We start from the raw sequence: 19,901 nt of genomic DNA, 5'->3' as shown, positions 1-19,901 counted from the left end.
GCATTTTTAGTTACAAGGTATGTAAGTTTCCTATGTATATATTTTGAAAGCAGGTTTTGGGAAGATTTGTAGCTCAGGTTGAGGTTCTGGATAAAAATTTGCTCACTGAGCTGGAAGGTTCATTTTCAGACGTTTCATCACCATACTAGGTGTGTTTGTTGAAAGAGTTCCAGTTGAAGTGCCATGCTTCTAGGAATTCTTGCACGTGTCTTTGTTTGGCTTGTCCTAGGATAGACGTGTTGTCCCAGTCGAAGTGGTGTCCTTCCTCAGCTGTATGTAAAGATACATAAATAAAAAGCGGGCCATACCACCATTTCTTCACTGGAGGTTCACTGATGATGTTACCTAGTATGGTGACGAAATGTCTGAAAATGAACCTTCCAGCTTAGCGAGCAAGCTTACATCCATATATTTTAAAACATTATTATTTGCCAATAAAACTGTGTGTTAACTCGAGTCTGTTCCAATTTCACCAGCCTGTGCAAATGCATTGCATACACTGTGTTTAAACCATGCTGGTCTCCAAATTACTAGTGTGAGTTGTTGATAGTTCCTGTAATAACTTCTCATTCATAAATTGATTCACCTTCTCCAGAGAATGTACTTCCTATGGAAAATGATGTTGATGTGTTGTTGATTCATTTTTATTGCTTTAGAATAGTGAATTTTTGAGCCTGAAATGATATCATTCCTTCCTGATCTGCTGCCGGCAGTCAAGGAACTGCTTGTCCATTTGTCTGCAGTTGTGTCAACATATCCGCTCATATTCAATGCAAGCAATTGAGGTGACAACTGCTTTCCTCAAGTCCCAAGTTAACATGTAAACTGACTTCTGTTGGAAGTGTTTAGTACATTGACTGCTTGCACTCTGACTGGCTCTCTAATGCTCAGCTCTAGCAGTGACGAGAAAGTTTTGTCAAAGTGAAAGTTGACTGTTGTTTCATCTTAATTTTGTCACTAATGCCTGTTACTAATAATAGATTCATTAGTTTTTTTTCATGATTGCAAAAGTAACTTGAGTGCGATATGATATTAGGCATTGGGCTAGATTACTTTCTAAGTATTCAGTAGGCATATTTCTCTACTCAAGGATTGCCTTGTGCAAGTCTATGCTGGATTTGTTTGATTTTTTTAAATGATCCCTTTGGTGATTTTAAAAGTCACTTCAGCCTTTCCATTTCAGTGATGATAGTATGGCTGCCATTAGGTAGTCATTTATTGTTATGTCTGCAATGTCGTAACAACTGAAGTGAGCTTTCAGGAATAATTTCCTGTGAATATAAAGAAGACTATTCCAAGCTTTCTCATTGGTTTGACTGGAATGTCATGTGTTATAAACAGTCCTTTGGCTTGATATTTGTTACAGGCAGTGCACTGGCTGTTTGAACCTAATTTCTCATGTTTGTCTAGTTGAACACTTCCTCAGACTAGACTTAATTTCTTGATGCTTGAATGGTTGTGCTTCAACATCTTTTTTTCTCAACTCCTTGGGGATAGTGACTCTATTTCCTTTGTATACAATGCCATCTTCGCTATCACTTCATCTCTGTATGCCCAGTGTACTCTTGTAGGAACAGGTATATCATTGCTGTTGTCAGGCCATCTTTTTATCACTACTTCCTGCAGCACTAAAAGAACTATATTGTGTTACGCAGTTTGCTTGTTTAGAACAAAATATTAGTTTATTGGATTCATGAATCTGCTGGATTGATAACTTCCAGAGCTTGTCAAGCTCATTAAATCTGTTAGGTTTCATACTCTGTCTTATCATCCTTTATGAAGAGTGCCATTCTCCATAGTATGTTGGCAATGTACATCTGTTTCCCTTGCGAGTGTGCCACATCGAGATTATATCTCTGCAAACAAAGTAACATTCCTTGCAGATGTTTTGTATCAGCAAGAAGTAGTTTGAGGAAAATGTCTTGAAATGGCTTATAGTCAGATTCCACTGTCACTTAGGCTCTCCCAAACAAACATTGATTACAAGGTTTGCGAACAAAGGCAATAGCCAAGCATGTTTCATTATCTGAGCATAACGTCATTCACTTTGTCTTTACACACAGTATATAAATATAACTAGTTTTCCTTGCTTCATAATGGTTGCTCCAATTGCTAGGTTGCAAGGTAACTTCATCATTGTAGTACCTCAACACTGGCATTGTTATCGCTCGTTGTTTGATTCTTGGGAAAACTGCTTTTGGTTCTGTACCCCAATACAACTGTATGTCCTTAAGTGAACATGAATAGAGTTTCGCACTTTTAATTTGATGTCAAATTAAACAGGAAATATGGTAAATAGTTCCTGAATCCAACAAATAATTATTTTGCTTTCACATCTTTTGGTTGCTGCATCCCTGCTACCGCTCTCTTTGACAGGATCCTGGTGAAGTCATTTTGCTGTTGATAAACAACTTATTTACTTGAACTTAGCAATCTTCAATTAGTGTTTTCATATTCAATTTCCGGTTAATTTCAAAATCTCTCTCTTGTAGTTACACCAGATACTGATCAAGGTCTGAGATGGCTTCTTCCATTGTGTTTCTACATCCACAGAAAAGCAAGTTATCCGCAATAGCTTCCCCACCTGGAAGATAACCATCACCATAACACCATAAGACATAGGAGCTGAAGGAGGTATTCAGCATAATTAGTCTGCTCCAACCATTCAATGAGATCATGGCTAATCTGATCATCCTCAAATCCACGTTCCTGCCTTGATTCCCTGATGATTATAAATATCATGCTATCTGTGTTGATACTTTCTGAAGCAGTGGAAATGCCATTCTGTAACTATCTGTCTATACCGAATGGTATAAAGAATGTAGTTAGAAAATGGCTGCTTCCATGCAGCTTCACTTACCAGTAACCATCCTTCACTTTGAGGGTAGTGAAGAACTTTGCTTTGGCAAGTTGTTACAAAAGTTCTTCAGTGATTGTATCGTGGCACTGTGATGTCTTCAAAGTTTTGTTGAGATCTTTTAGCTGAAAAGATACTTTAAATTTTCCTTTTTTTCCCCACTGCTACCATACTGCTAGTCCAAGTTGTCAATTTTTTGATATCCCCTTCCTTTTCAGTTCCACCTTAACATGCATGCTGGAAATAAGGCTACCTAAAACTCTCCTTATCGATGCTGATGTGGCTTTCCACTCTCATTTATTTTAAAATAGTAAGACAGCCAAAACCCGCAAAATGTCTTTCTTCTCCTTTCTCAGTAGATGTAATCTCATGACAGGATCCCTTGTGCCTAAAACAGTCCTATCTCGAATGAGATAATTTTCAGTTGTCCAAATGCACAGGATTAAGCTGGATGTATCTGTTTGGTCACATATTAATTAATTATTTTGGCCTTGCCTTCACCTCTGATATTGAACAGATTCTGTTATAAGTAATATTAATAAAGGTTCAAAATGGGTGTCTTCAAAGTTGCAGACCGTTTGTCTTCCTTGCTTTTTCTTTCACTATCTGGCCCTTTTAAGGTTTAAAAATCCACACATTTTCAGCTCTACCATTCTGACACCATGACCTTAATGCCTGCCACAGACTACACACAGAGGCACTTGCAACAGATGTAGAGGTGGACATGATTACACAAATGACTATGAATTCTGTGTCCTATGATCCTGCCTACTAGCAATCTGATAAAGGAGCAGCGCTCTGAAAGCTTGTACTTTTAAATAAACCTGTTGGACTATAACCGTTGTTGTGTGATTTTTAGCTATGATTACACAGGTCAGCAGTACACTAAGTACTTTTGCATTTCTCCAAATGCTTGCTGCTAACCCAAACTTATGGAAGAAAATAGCTGGCTGGTTGATGTGAGCAAAGGTTTGGGTGAAAGCCAAGAAATAAAAGATTAATTGTGAGCACAGAACAATGTGAAGTATTCCTGAGGGAAAACCCAATATAGCTGGTTATGAACACACTGATCTTCGATTTTGAAGTGTACAAGATGAGTCAAACCAATATATCTCATTTTTCCTTCTGGAATCACATGAGGGTAATTTGAGCATTTATGCTTTTGCTGACACAAGGAAATCAATGAAGTTAACAAAATGAACAAAATGCAATTGGACACTGACCTGCATATTTAAAACAAATCCCCAATGATTTCAGATGACCTTTTGAATATGTTAAAATTGAAGATGGCAAGATAATGTAGAATATCAGTGGACAAAATACCAAACCTATTTCCAGAAAGAAAATCATGCCTGTTCTCTGTTGTATTGTTCTATGTTCTAATTTCAAACTTGGTTTCAATAAACTTTAATCCATACATAGAGAAATACCACACTTCGATCAATGTATTGTTTCATGTCTATATTTCATTGGATGGGTACAGGTAGTGTATTAGGTAAAAACAATGACTGCAGATGCTGGAAACCAGATTTTGGATTAGTGGTGCTGGAAGAGCACAGCAGTTCAGGCAGCATCCGAGGAGCAGCTGCTGTGCTCCTCCAGCACCACTAATCCAAAAAACAGGTCGTGTATTTGTCATTATTTGAGTCATTCTGTGGAAAATAAATCTGACCTAAATAGATGGAATAGAAAATTTGATGAACAATAAAGTAGTTCCTTTAACTTAAGGGAAAGCATGAAAAATTTATCAGTAAGGCCTATAATAAACTCTGTAGATTGTTCGAATACTTGTTTTCCTTTTTGTGTGTTGTTCTTTCTTTCCCATCCCAAGTGAATTATAGTTAATTGTATCTACACTAACTTTCATAATTCAGCACAGTTGAGTTTGAGACCATCCAGTGTGCACGGTTGGCTCTATCCCATCCAGTGTATCTATACACTAATTCATTGGAAAACATTAAATAGAACTTTTATTCCCCACTGTTTTACAGATTATCAGAAGCACACAGAGCTGCCATAAAGGTTATTCGCCGAATGCAATATTTTGTTGCCAGGAGAAAATTTCAGGTGAGAAGTAATATTTAGTTTGCCAACATAGAAGAAATAGACAATGGCTTTGGTGGGCCTAATGAAAAAGAAATCGAAGTGCTAAAATTAAGTGCTATTTGGAAAGCTTGGGCTTTGTACATAGTTCAATGCTTGTACAAAATGGTGCTATATACAACATTATCACCTGGAAGTGTCGTCAGTTTAAACAATTTTGATTCATTCATGGGATGTGGGCAACACTGGCTTGGCCAGCAAATATTGCCAAGACAGAGGGCAGCTAAGACTTAACAAACTTATTGTGGGCCTAGAGCCACATGTAGGCCAGATTAGGTAAGGATGGCAGTTTCCTTCCCTAATGGATTGCATGGGGTTTTTTTTTCTGATAATCAGCAATTGTCATGGTCATCATTAGACACTTAATTCCAGATTTTTGTGAACTCAAATTCCATCATCTGCCATGGCGGGATTTGAACCCAGGTCCCCGGAACATTACCTAGGTTTCTGGATTAACAGTCCAGTGATAATGCCTCCTGTAAAAATGTAAAAGTACATTTTCACACAAGTTACACTTTTGGTTTGGGCCACAAGGAAAATTAGTTATGACAAATGGAAATTTGAGGAATGGCGTAGGTAAAATAATATTAATTTATCCATTTCTTCTCAGTAGTGGCTAGGGATGGTGTACAGGAAGTATATCTCCCAAGTCTTGAAGTAGGAAGTACTGCTCCTAAGCTTTCATTGCCTATTTTACTCCTCCCTTGACAGTCAAGGAATTTTTTTTACTTGGAACCAGTGGCATGTTTGGAAGAGGAGTGAGCAAGTACTTCATTGCATTCCTGACTTTTGTGTTGTAGATGGTGGACAGGCTTTGTGGTGCCAAGTGGTGAGTTTCTGCAAAGGTTTCCATCTCTGAACTGGTCTAGCAGCCTAATATTTACATGGCTGCTCCAGTTAAGTATCTGGTCAATGATGACCTCTAGGATGATGATGATGGGAGATTCAGTGTGGCAATGCCATTGAGTGTTAAGAAGAGAAGTTTAGATTCTGTGTTGCTGATGTATATCATTGCCTGGCAATATGTCATTTACCATTGGCATCCTAAGCCTGGATGTTATCCAGGTGTTGTTACACATGAGCGTGGACTGCTTCAGTATTTGAGCAGCTGTCTACACTACTGAACAGTTTCAGAGAACAGTGGGCATCCCCACTTCATTTCTTACAAAGGACAGGGGTAATTAATGAAGCAGCTGAAGAGGGTTGAGCCTACGACACTACTCTGAGGACCTCATGCAGTGATATTGGTGACCCAGGGGGTCATTGATGGAGCACTTGAAAAAGATTGAGCCAAGGACACCACTTTGAGGAAGTCATGCAGTGATATCCATGGCCAAGGAGAATGACTTGCAATCATAGGCCATTCGGCCAGGTATGATCCCAACATTGACACTTTCCATCATCTTTCTGACAAAATTGAGAATAAACTGATGGGGTCACAATTGTCAGATTGAATTTAACCTGCACTTTGTGACGGTGATATACCTGGGCAATTTTCCACATTGTCAGCAGAATGCCAGGGTTGCGGCTTGCTGGTTCAACCAAGATTGTCACAATTTCTGGAGCACAAGTCTGGCCAAGCCAGACATTTGTGATATTGTCAGGACTTTGGATATACCCAGTACCTTCAATTGTTTTGATAACAAGTGGAGTGCATTAAATTATTCAAAGTCTTGCAATGATGAGCTGGGAAGGAGGCTGCAATGAATCATCCATTCAGCAGCTAATGATGGTTGCAAATGCCTCACCTTTTGCACTGACATGGTGGGTTCAACATCATTTCAGATGGAATCTCTTCCTCGCATCAGTTGTCTTGCTGCCCAGCATCACCCACGATTAGATGTGGCAGGACTCCTTCAGATTTTTGGTTTTATCCAATACTTTTGGGATTGTTTACCATTTTCAACCTATAGTCTCATCAGGTTGAAACACCATTTTTAGATATGTCTGGTGCTGCTCCAGCCATGATCTCATAAACTTGATATTCAATCAGGGCTGGTTCTCTGATTTATTGACAGTGGTAAAATGAGAGACATGCTGGGCTATGAGCTTGCATATTTTGATTGAATAAATTCAACTGCTATTAATGGCCAACAGTGTCTGTTGAATACCCTGTTCAATTTGCAAGATCTATCTATTCTGAATCTATCTCATTTAGCATGGCGATAGTATTACACAACATGCTGGAGGGTATCTTTAGTGTAAGCTGGGACTTCATCTCCATGAATACAACACAGTGACTGCATTAGATAAATTTAAAAGGACAGTATCACCTCAGTTTTCCCCTCTTGTTGGTTCTCTCGCCACTTGTCACAGGCTGTTAGTTCTGGGCTTGGCCAGTAGTGGTGCAACTGAGCCATTTTTTCGTGATAAACATTTGAGTATTCCACCAAGAATGCATTTTGTGCCCTTCCTGCTCTCAGTACTTTTACAAGTGATGTTCAACTGAGAGGAGCACTGATTAATCACATGAGAGAGGATGGGAGTTGGTAATCAGCAGGTTTTGTTGCCATCCTTGACCTGATGTATTGCAATTCACTGGGTCCAAGTCAACATTGAGGACTCCCAAAGCCACTTTTTCCTCATTCTGCCATCATTCTGTATCACTCTGCCATCTCTGCTGGGTCTATACTACTGCTGGGACAGTATATATACAGGGATGCTGGTGAAGGAGGCTGTGACATTGGTTACAAGTTATGACTTTATAATGCCCAGAGGGCAGTGAAGTGAGAGATTAATTCTTTGTTTAAAAAAAATCTGCATTAACTTTCTTAACTTTTTGTTGTAAGTGGTCTATTGCTGAATTTTAAAGTGGTATTTTTGGACAATGAACAAATTGGTTGTTTCCAAAAATTTCCAGCAATTATCAGGACAAAAGCTAACTCATGGCCTCCTTAAAATATGGTAGTGCATTCATAAAGTTATAGAGTCATACAGCGTGGAAACAGACCCTTTGGTCAAACTAGTCCATGCCAAACATAATCCTCAACTAAACTAGTCCCACCTGCCTGTCCTGGCCCATATCCCTCCAAACCTTTCCTATTTATGTACTTATCCTAAAGCCTTTTAAACATTGTAATTGTATCTGCAACCATTCCTCAGGAAGTTCACTCCACACGTGAACTACCCCCTGTAAAAAAAATTGCCCCGATGTCTTTTTTAAATCCCTCTCCTCTCACCATAAAAATGTGCTCTCTAGTCTTGAAATTGTCCATCCTAGGGAAAGAACAACTACCATTAACTCTATCTGTACCTGTTATTGTTTTAAAAACTTCTGTTAGGCCACCTCTTACGCTCCACCAAAAAAAAGTCCCCATCCTATTTCCAGTCTTTCTTTATAACTCAGACCTTCCATACCCAGTAAAATCATGTTAAATCTTTACTGAACCCTCTCCAGCTTGATAATATCCTTCCTGTAATGAGGCAACAAGAACTGGACACAGTATTCCAGAAGAGGCCTCACAAATGTCCTGTCCAACCTCAACATGATGTTCCCAACCCTTATACTCGAAGGACTGAGCAAGTGTGCGAAATGCCTTTTTAATCACACTGTCTATATGTGATGCACACCTCAAAAAATTATGTACCTGAACCCCTAGATCCCTCTGTTCTACAACACTTCCCAAAGCCCTACCATTAATTGTATAAGTCCTACCCTTGTTTGTAGGACCAAAATAAAAGACCTGGCATTTCCCCAGATTGAACTCCATCTGCCATTTTTCAGCCCACTGACTCAATTGATCAAGATCTCTTTGTGATCTTAGAAAACCTTCGCAGTCTACTGTGCCACCGATTTTGGTGTCATCTGCAAACTTACTAACCGTGCCTTCTATGTTTTCATCCAAATCACTTATATAATGTCAAATGAAAGAGGACCCGAAACCAATACATTCATTCCAGTCAAGACAACACATGGGACTAGTAGATGAGATGTCTAACTTAGCAATGGCTCCACAGTTACCTGCTACAAAACAACATGATTTCTGATGAGTGGACATTAAAATTCTCTTTGTTAGCAGAGTGTTTCAACCAGAAGCCCCAGTCATATGATTGACCGTGCTGGTTTATTTGAATCTCCTTTCAATATACAGTTTTGGCTTGTATTAGTCAGTCAACTTACAACAACAGAAAAGCAAGTAGCTGTACCCTTAGCGAAATGTCATGCTTTGATCTCAGTATCTGTCCACGGTCTGATTTTTGGAAAGAAACTTGTGATTGTTCAACTACTATACCGTCAATAGCTCTTCAATTTCATCTGTTTTCCTGCAGAAGGAGAAACTCCTGTCAACTGAGGCAACCTCAACTAGGCATTGAATTACTGACCTCTTGCATGCATGGAAAATAATCCTGATATCCTTGTGAATTAATTTGTAACCTCTCTCCTTCTCTCTTTTGTGGATGAATGTGTGTGAGAATGTGTTGCAGACCATTTCTCAGGTTGAATTCAGTAACAAGCCCTCCTTTGACTTGACACTAAAGAATGTGCAGTTCCCCAGTACACATCCCTGAAAGCAAGAAAGTCTACAGCTTTATTTGCTGTATTCAGACACTCAGGTTACTCAATCTCTCATTTCAGGCCAATATCAGAGGAGGGATTGGAGGGTGCATGTCTTTTGCTCTCCACCAATTTCTGTGTGATTTTAGTCAGGGGTCTCTTAATCATAAAGATCATTCTGAAGTGCAGGGATAGACTTCCTACTCAGGAATGAGCTGGCCAACAATTAAGATACAGTAACCCCAACAGGTCCAGGCCAGACAGGCACCACAAGGGAGACCGAGCAGCCACAGGAATTGAGGGAGACCAAGCTATTAAAAGGCCAAAGTAAATAGGGTCAAGAGAGGACTCAGAGATAGACAGAGCAAACAGGATTCTGCCTGGCTCCCATGGAAAGGAAGTGAACGAATCACTTCAAGGTTCTGCAAAGGTACAGAAAGCTGGACTAGGTTCAGTGGCCTTGTCTGGGGCAGTAGAATCCAAAACAGCAATCTAGATAAAACCCTCTGTAATTAAAAGAGCTGAACTGATACTGAAAAGGATGCAAAGAGTCCAAGAAAAGCACATAGAACTTAGAAGAATTGAAGGGAGTAATCCTAATGTTGATTTAAGACAAAGCCCAAAGGGTTTCCATACTAGCGGGCAGATGCTGAAATGAATTCCTCATCCAGTTAAAGAGTTAAACAACTGCCAGTGTACTAGATCGCAAGTAGCAAAGATTGTGGGAGATGCAGCTAAAATGTAGCCAACAGAGCCCTTCTCTCCAGAATTAATTAGCAATGCACAAAGTTTGCACAGGCAGATAACTGTAGATGAAAAGAAGCCCACACCCTCTGTCAGAGCAAGAAGTTGGATTAACCAAACCTTCTCCCACGTAGACAGAATGAGAGGGAAGAAGATGCCTCACCCAGTTTTAAACCTTAGTACAGCACAGCAGTGGCCAGACAGCCTACCTGAGTGTGGTATTCTTCAAAAAGATATGGGGCAGATTTTAAATGACCTCTCCCCAAATCTGTATGACATGGGAAGTTAATTCTCCTAAAGTTTGACTACCCTAGCAACTGCCATCAATACAGTTCAAGTGAATTAAACCACAGAACCCTCTGAGGCTTTGTTCTCTGTAAAGATCACATGTTTTCATTTTTTTGTATTTTTAATTATGGACTGAAAGGGGAAAAAAACTATTGTTAAAACCAAGAGTTGTGGAGGGGATTGCTGCACCTTTTAAAAGCAAGCAATCAGCTTGTTATATTTGTTGTATATGCTGTTGACATGTATGTTCAACCAATAGGGGAAGTTTAGTTGCAGATGAACTGGCACAGGGGAATTTGACTGGTATCAAGTGATTGATTTGTCTGTGGCATAATAACTAGTTGTCAATGATAAATGCCTTCTGCCCATTAATAACTGCTGTAATTGGCTCTGAGCAATTGAACAGCTGGTGGTTGTGAATGACATAGGCAGAAGCCTTCAGATCTCTGAAAGAAGGGGTAGTGTCCTTGACCCTGAAGTAAAAAATGTCTCAAGGTTGAAGAAAGACATTTATTTTCCCCTACCAGTTATTTACCAATAAATCAGAGAGATTATAAGTTGTGAGCCTGTCACTTTGTGCCTCCTACAATCAGGTTAAATATGTGTTTTATGTTTGTGATAGATACAAATGCCTTGGATGAAAATGTAGATGGATGGGATAGTAAATTTGCATATGATACAAAGATTGGTAGAGCTGTGGATAGTGTAGAAGGTTGTCAAAGGATACAGCAGAATATAGATCAGTTGCATATATGGATGGAGAAATGGCAGATGGAGTTTACTCTGGGTAAGTGTGAGGTGCTGTACTTTGGGAGATCAAATGTTAAGGAAAAGTATACAACATTGATGTTGAGAGGTATCTTGGAGTTCAAGTCCATAGTTCCCTAAAGTGGCCACGCAGGTAGATAGGGTGGTAAAGAAGGCATATGACCTGCTTGCCTTTATTGATTGGGTAATTGAATACAAGAGTCAGAATGTCATGTTGCAGCTTTATAAGACTTTGGATAGGCCACACTTAGAGTATTGCATTCAGTTTTGGTCACCACATTATAGGAGGGAGGTGGAGGCTTTGGAGACGGTGCAGAAGAGTTTTACCAGGATGCTGCCTGGATTAGAGGGTATGAGTTATAAGCAGAGGCTAGAAAAATTGGGGTTGATTTTTCTGGAGCAGCGGATGCTGAGGGGAGACTTGATAGCAGTCTATAAAATTGTGAGATGCATATATAGGGTTTACAGTTAGATTTTTTTTCACAGAGCAGGAAACTAGGGTGCATGCATTTAAGGTGAGAGGGGGAAAAGTTCAAAGGAGATGTGAGGGACAAGTTTTTTATGCCAAGAATGGGATGAGCCTGGAACATGCTGCCGGGGTGGTGGTGGAGGCTGATATGATAGGAGTGTTTAAGAGACTTTTAGATAAGCACATGAATATGCATAAGGAATGGAGGGATGTGGACCAAGGGTAGGCAGAAGGGACTAGTTTAATTTAGTGTCATGTTCGGCACAACATCAAGGGCCAAAGGGCCCATTCCTGTATTGTAGTGTTCTATGTTCTGTGAAAGTACCTGGAGAAGAAAGATGTTGATGACAGGCAGGTCCTGGTAAGCCAAAAGGATCATCATAACAACCCTTGGCAACAGGGACCATTAAACAGCCTTCCCAAATATTCCCTCAACTCACAACACCAATTTTTTTTTGTCTATCTGCAACCATGTATAAGGGAGTTTGAGGGAAATAGAGTTTTAACTAAGAGTTATGTGATTACAATTCTTATTTGTTTATGTGTAGCTTGAACCTTCACCTTTGAAATAAATAGTAACTCTTATTAAAGACAAGTAAATTACGGAATTTTGCAGTCTTGATTAAATCCTTAACTATTATGATGAGTCTGGAAATAGAGACCCTTAATTTTTAATTTACTACTCCAATGAGGATTGACATCTGCAATCTATGTCAACCTGAGCCCAGCAGCTCAGTTTCCTAAAGAACAGAAGGAATCCACAGATCTCCACAGAGTTCTGAAACCAATACAATCCCCCTACCCCTGCCACCATCACTATCACCCAGAAATAAATTTTATTACATGTTTGATTGCCATGCTCAGTGATTTTGGAAAGAAGGTGAAAGTTTTAGATACTTTACAACTTCCCTCCATCAGCAATCAGGGAAATTTGCATATTAAAGGTAGTACCTTAGTAGCAAATGATATTTTTCCAGATGTCATAAATTTGGAATTGTTTCTAAACCTGCATTAAACTCTCTTTTGGTTTGACACCAAAGAATGTGCAGTTCCCCAGTACACATCCCTGAAAGCGAGCAAGTCTATTGCTTTATTTGCTGTATCCAGGCACTGAGCCTACTCAATTGTTTATGTCATTAAGGTGTCTGTGTTTAATGCAATGTCTAATGTAGGATTTTTGTGTACCATCATGAAGAACTACTTATCTGCAAAGACATCATTTGGGGACATTACGTGAAGAGATAAGCTGAAGCTGACAATCCATCAAATAACTGAATAAATGTGACCTATGTTTGTGAATAATATGCATAAATATTTCTTTACCTGTTTCCTTTTAATCAAAACACATATGAAAGAAAAGTAAAATTCTTACTCCCCAACCCCAGGCAAAGGCATTTAAAAAAAACAAATTTAATACATATTTATACATTATATCATCATATTAACAGCCCAGCAAAAGTATCTACTTTGATCACATGGCTGGATAGTAACCATCCAGAGATAGCTCAGACTTCGAAGTCAGCTGGATAATCAACGTGTCACATACCTAATGATGGGATTGTAGTGCTAACTGTTTTATTTCAGCTCCTACTGAGAATATTTGTTGCCAAGAAAAATCCCTACAAAGAAAAATCTCTATCTACAAGATGACGTTCCATTAATGTTAATGATAACCTCTAGGATGGGTCATAGACAGTTGTTTATTTGCATTGCAAGCCTTTGTCTTGGTGGTGACTGTTTCCCCATCCCATTAAGCAGGTTTGGTCTCCTGATTATGCATACAGTGCTTAACCCAGAACTCAACTGCCTGTTAATGACTCAATTTTGTTACTGAAGGGGTAAATGGTGCTCTATGCAACATCATTTATCGTACCTGAAAAAACTCCATAGGGGCTGGTACCTTGTCACCAAGTCACCCTTTATTTGCACATGGAAAGTCCTTGACACTGATCCAACTCCCTCAGAGCCAGCTATCAGAGTGTCAGAACGTCTGACACTCCACTTTTTATCTGACAGCCAGGGATCCCTGATTGGACCAGATTAACAGTCCCAATCGGGGAACTCCTATTCTATCATGTCCACCTGACTAACCTCATTACCATCACTACAATATCAAAAGTCCAAAATCTGGGACATAGAAAAAATTTCTGGTCTGCACAAAAGCAACCACCAACTGTATTTGTGCTTTCTACAAACAATTAATGTTCATTTGTCAAAACAATGAAGCAGAACTTTCAGCAATATTGCTCAGACGAACTTTGAAGAACTTTTAAAGTGATGAAACTGGCTATGACTCTTCAAATGCCAGCAAGCCAATTAACCCTCCTATAAAGAAATTCCAGACTGTTAACTCCAGTATTTGACTTATGGACTCCAATGTAAAAGTAAGGAATCCCTCTGTTGTTTTGGAGTTAAGTTGGTGTTGATTGAAGTGAAAAAGGATAAAGAGACGATTTAGTCTCTCCTTGTGTATTTTTGAGAGTGTGCCTATTGTGCGTAATATCCCTCCACCTTCCAGGTGTAGATGTCAAAGAAACTGTATGTGGTTTAACTTTATAACAGTGTTGCCGAGGTCCTCACAAAGATAAATCCATAAACAGAAGGAGTAGAGAAATACACAACCAACCATTGTTTAAAACGAAGTAAAATCAAATCATGATTGTCTCTTGGTTGGTGTGATTATGGATAGAGATTTGATTTAAAATTCATACTCTGTAATCTGTCTCTTAGTTTACCAAAGAACAGTTGAATTTCTAAGCTCAGATACTGAGTTTATATATTCGTTATCTGAGACAACCTGATTTACAGAAGATTGTTAAAATCCTATACATTTCTGGGATGTATTCCACAGCAAGCTCGAAAACCATATGATGTGCGAGATGTAATTGAACAATATTCCCAGGGGCACTTGAATATGATGGTCCGGATCAAAGAACTACAAAGAAGGTAAAGTTTTATATACATAGTCAATTTTGTTGATAATTGCAATTGCTATCATAACACCTTGAATGAATTTATAGAATCATAGAATAGAATAATTGAAACTCCCATATGCACATATTCCAACTTCTTCCGCTAAGAATGTAAGTACCAGTTAGCCATATTTTTTTTTCAAACTAGGATATAAGAAATCAGTTTAGATAATTTGAAAAATCAGAGAACTGTGTTACATCCAAGTCAGGGAATATGTTTCATTAATTAATTGGAAGATTTGCATCTGTCAAAGGTCTATTGCATTGTATATTTAAAGATATCTAACCTAAAACTTATGCTTTTGGAGTCAACTGACAAAAATACCACAGTTCAGGTGTTACACTTCATAGCAGGCCAGAAATTGGTGATTGTTTGTTTGGAACAAAAACTTGCATTATCAATCAGTAATCTGATCAACCAAAATGTGTACAAATGAAAATCCAAATAAATATTAGAAAACTGATTTAAAAAACATTCATTTTTCATAGTATTCCCCTTATTTCTCCTTATTTCACTGTCTAAAGTTAGCATTCAGACTTTGATCATAACAAAGACCTCAACATTATATAGTTCTGTAAAAATTCCAAACTTCCCCATAAGATTGATAATTTTCCCCAACTAGGTCTACTTTCTGTCTGACGCCTGAGGCTGAGATCAAAATGTTATTTGAGCGTCTATTTCCAGCTTCTATGGATAAACTCTCTGTGTGCATATGATAATGCCTCATGAGAGGTGCATTTTTACTGTACTCCAGGAAAACCATAATATATAGTGTATATTCAAACAACTAAACCAATAATTTACAACTCAAATGATATTTGGGTTTATGAGATCAGGCCTATACTCAGGTGAGTGAACAGATTTTATTAAACATAACAGTACACCAGAATTGGTAGGGTAGAGCCCATCTGAGACCATATATGCTCAGAGCCCAGTTTTCTTTTGTCTAATATCTTCATGACGTAGTTTCTATGGAAAGTGTGCAAGGACTATTAAAGTAAATGTATAGTTAACCTGATATTCTATGCTAGGCATCAGAAAACTATGCCTTTAAACTATATTTTTCAAGTTACATTCAATTTAGTACAATGCAAAAAACTTATGAGCTGACTGTTTTGGGAATTTGAGTTTTATTTATTCAGGCACAGTTGACCTTTTGAGCCAGACCTTTGATCAGACAGATCCAGATCATGGGAATGAACCTCTGTTAGGTGTGTCCTTTGGAGTGAATCACTGAGTGATACAATAGTAGTGACAACTTCAGTAATAGGATAAATATTATAAAAGATAAGTTATATCAATGAGGAAAAGGATAAATTAAATACTTGCACCTTCAGCAAGTTCTGCAAATCCAACGAAGTCACAACAGCTTAAGAAATGCTGTTAGGGGATTTTTGAACAGTAAACATTTAGAGTCATAGAGTCATAGAGATGTACAGCATGGAAACAGACTCTTCAGTCCAACACGTCCATGCCGATCAGATATCCCAACCCAATCTAGTCCCACCTGCCAGCACCCGGCCCATAATCCTCCAAATCCTTCCTATTCAAATACCCAACCAAATGCCTCTTAAATGTTGCAATTGTACCAGCCTCCACCACTTCCTCTGGCAGCTCATTCCATACACGTACCACCCTCTGCATGAAAAAGTTGCCCATTAGGTCTCTTTTATATCTTTCCCCTCTCACCCTAAACCTATGCTCTTTACTTCTGGACTCCCTGACCCCAGGGAAAAGACTTTGCCTACTTACCCTATCCCTGCCTCTCATAATTTTGTAAACCTCTATAAGGTCACCTCTCAGCCTCCAATGCTTCAGAGAAAACAGCCCCAACCTCTTCAGCCTCTTCCTATAGCTCAAATCCTTCAACCCAGGCAGAAGATAAGGTGTTGTTCCTCCAATTTTTTTGTCTCTGAATAGTGCAAATGACAAGCCTAAAGGCATCAGCTCCTGAAAACTGCTGTCAAGGTCAAATGATCAGGGAGGCTGTGGTTTCCCTTAGCCCTTTTTCTCACAGCCATTTCACTCCATCCCCCTTTTAGGCTTTCTCCTCAAGCAGTTAGAGTCATAGAGTCATAGAGACGTACAGCATGGAAACAGACCCTTCGGTCCAACCCGTCCATGCCGACCAGATATCCCAACCCAATCTAGTTCCATCTGCCAGCACCCGGCCCATATCCCTCCAAACCCTTCCTATTCATATACTCATCCAAATGCCTCTTAAATGTTGCAACTGTACCAGCCTCCACCACTTCCTCTGGCAGCTCATTCCATACACGTACCACCCTCTGCGTGAAATAAATTGCCCCTTAGGTCTCTTTCCCCTCTCACCCTAAACCTATGCCCTCTAGTTCTGGATTCTCTGACCCTAGGGAAAAGACTTTATCTAATAGCAAGGAGACCAGAATTGCACGCAATATTCCAGTAGTGGCCTAACCAATGTCCTGTATAGCTGCAACATGATCTCCCCACTCCTGTACTCAGTGCTCTGACCAATAAAGAAAAGCATACCAAATGCCGCCTTCACTATCCTATCGACCTGCGACTCCACTTTCAAGGAGCAATGAAGCTGCACTCCAAGGTCTCTCTGTTCAGCAACACTCCCTAGGACAAATGGGCAACAACACGCTGCTTCAGAAGGTTTGCTCAACTTCAGCTATAGACAAATGGTTATCACAAGAATAATATTACACTCCATGTCTGAAACTACTAATGAGTAACGGCAGGGAAGATCTACCAATAATAAGTAAAATGTGGTTGTTTTGAGAAATGGAAATGAGCTGCTAAAAGTACACAGTACTATCACATCACTACTTTCCAGTTGCAATGAGTTGCAATAATAATAAAGTACCGTCTGTCCATATTTTAGGTTGGATCATTCTTTGGGAAAGCCTGCATTCTTTCTTTCAGGTAAAGTTGAAATTTTTGTAATGTTTTCCATTAAAACTTTAAAATTTCTATTTATGCAAGAAACTTTGATTTTGAAAATATGAACTAGGAGCAGAGGTACTTCAATTGGTCCGCCAAGTCTTCCACACTATTCAGTAAGATCATTGTTGACCTTTTTGTATTCTGAATATCACATCCCTATGCACACATTTGATAACTTCTTTCATTCCCTCACTTAATAAGAATCTATTTAATCAGCCTTTTTATGGTACAGTGGTAGTATCCTTGCCCTAGATCAGGGAGACCTTGGGTTAAATTCCCAAGAATCTATTTACCTTGATTCAATAGACCTGCCTCTACTGCATTCTGAGCCAGAGAGTTCCAAACTCACACAACCCTCAGAGAGAAAAACTTCCTGTCCTGAAAGAATAAAGCCTAATTTTAAAGTAGTACCCCCTCATTCTGGACTTGCTGACAAGTGAAAACATCCTTTCTGGATCAATAATGTCAAGACCATTCAGGATCTTATACGCTTCCATCAAGTTACCCCTCATTTTAAACTCCAATGGAAATGAAAACAAGCCGAGCCTGAACAATCTAGCCTCAAAAGACATTCCCTTGTTTAGTAAACCTTTCTGAAGTGAACATAGTCACTGTCGTGGAATTATACTGTCCATCAGGGTTGCCCCAGAAACCTAACCCATTTTGTTTATTTTTAATAAACCTATTCAGAGATGTTGTGAACAACTTTGGAGTAGTAGGACTTGAATGCAAGCCTCCTGGCTCAGAGGCAGGAACACTGCCATTGCACTACAAGAATGCTCTCAAAACAAGAGTGAACTAAAATACAGAAGCTAGTGAGCTTACTTTCAATCAATATTGGAGCTGTTTTTTTCCGTTGACCTGCATTTCTAACATTGTCACCCACAACCAATGGATTAAATCTAAGATTTGTAGTCCTGCTATATCCAGCCATAAATTGTGATAGATATTTAGATAAATTCACTGTCGGAGAACATTCATATTTAACACCACCTTAACAATGGGGATGCCGAGCATATTAGTGGAAACAAAACTGACTGAAGCATTTGCCAGCATCTTTAGCTAGAAATGCTGAGTAATGATCCATTTCTACATCCTCCTGAGGACTCACAGATACCAGCTTTCAGCCAATTCAAATTACTCCATGTAGCATCAAGAAAGGGTTTAAGATGCTGAATACTGAATACTGAAAAGGCTATGAACCATGACAACATTCTGGCAATAGTCCTGAAGATTTGTGCTCCACAGCTAGCCACATGCCTAACCAAGCTGTTTCAGTACATTTAAAACACTGGCCACTACCAGCAATATGGAAAATCACCCAGGTATATCCTGTAAACAGAAATTATGACAAAGCCAACCCAGCCAATTAACAGCACTCTCAATCCATTCTCAATCATTAACAAAGTGTAAGAATGAGTTATCAACAGTGCTATCAAGTGACACTTATTCAACAATAATCTACTCACTGACACTCATTTTAGGTTCTGTCAGTGCCCCTCAGCACCTGACCTCAGTACAGTCTTGGTCTAAACATAGACAAAACAGCTAAACCCTTGACATCAAGATGTCATTTGACCAAGTGAAGCATCAAGCCTAAATCAAAAGACCAAACAAAACTGGAGTCAAGAGGAATCAAGGGGCAATCTCTTCATTGGTTCAAATAATACATAGCCCAAGGGATTTTGGTTGTTAGAGGTCAATCATATCAGTCCTAGGGCATCTCTGTAGGAGGTTCGAAGGATCTTGTCCTTTGTCCACCCACTGAACAGTTTCATAAATGACCTCCACTCCATCATAAAGTAAGAAGTGGTGATGTTCACTGATGATTATACAATGTACAGCACCATTTGCAACACCTCAGATACTTAAACAGTCCATGTCCATATTCAGCAAGACATAGGCAATACCCAGTCATTAGAATATCACCCCAGCAACGTGCCCTGCAAGCCATGCACTATCCTGACTTGAAAGTACGTTGCCTCCACTATTGCTCATCAGATTTTTAGATCTTCTTGTCTAACAGATTTGTGGGGTCACTTATGTTGTGATTATAATGAGGTCAATCAGCTGAACCTCCTAGAATGAGTTGCTGTTAATCTGGTCCAATCAGGCAACTCTGACTGACAGATATAAAGGGGAGTGTCCGACTGCCTGCCCCTCTTCCGCGGTTACGTTAGAGCCCGGGTGTCCTTGGAGAAGGAGCACGCGGTGTCCACCAACACCCTGGAGTTGTTCAGGGAGAGGTGGGCGCCGCAGGGAGTGGAGTGCAT

At 39.3% G+C, this 19,901-nt stretch overlaps 1 protein-coding gene across 8 annotated transcripts in view; it reads left to right on the top strand.

Moving 5' to 3' along the window:
* The window catches only part of kcnq1.2 (potassium voltage-gated channel, KQT-like subfamily, member 1.2), a 590,999-nt gene that overhangs the window by 345,152 nt on the left and 225,946 nt on the right, over positions 1 to 19,901 (top strand). For all 8 annotated transcript variants that reach the window (XM_043709475.1, XM_043709482.1, XM_043709483.1 and 5 more), the window contains 3 exons: positions 4,849 to 4,924; positions 14,576 to 14,670; positions 17,567 to 17,607. In XM_043709475.1, the coding sequence (XP_043565410.1) occupies positions 4,849 to 4,924; positions 14,576 to 14,670; positions 17,567 to 17,607 (212 nt within the window). The remainder of the gene's footprint in view (positions 1 to 4,848; positions 4,925 to 14,575; positions 14,671 to 17,566; positions 17,608 to 19,901) is intronic.

This window comes from Chiloscyllium plagiosum, chromosome 19 (genome assembly GCF_004010195.1).
Source record: "Chiloscyllium plagiosum isolate BGI_BamShark_2017 chromosome 19, ASM401019v2, whole genome shotgun sequence".
NCBI lineage: Eukaryota > Metazoa > Chordata > Chondrichthyes > Orectolobiformes > Hemiscylliidae > Chiloscyllium > Chiloscyllium plagiosum.
This window is presented reverse-complemented; position numbering and strand designations above follow the sequence as displayed.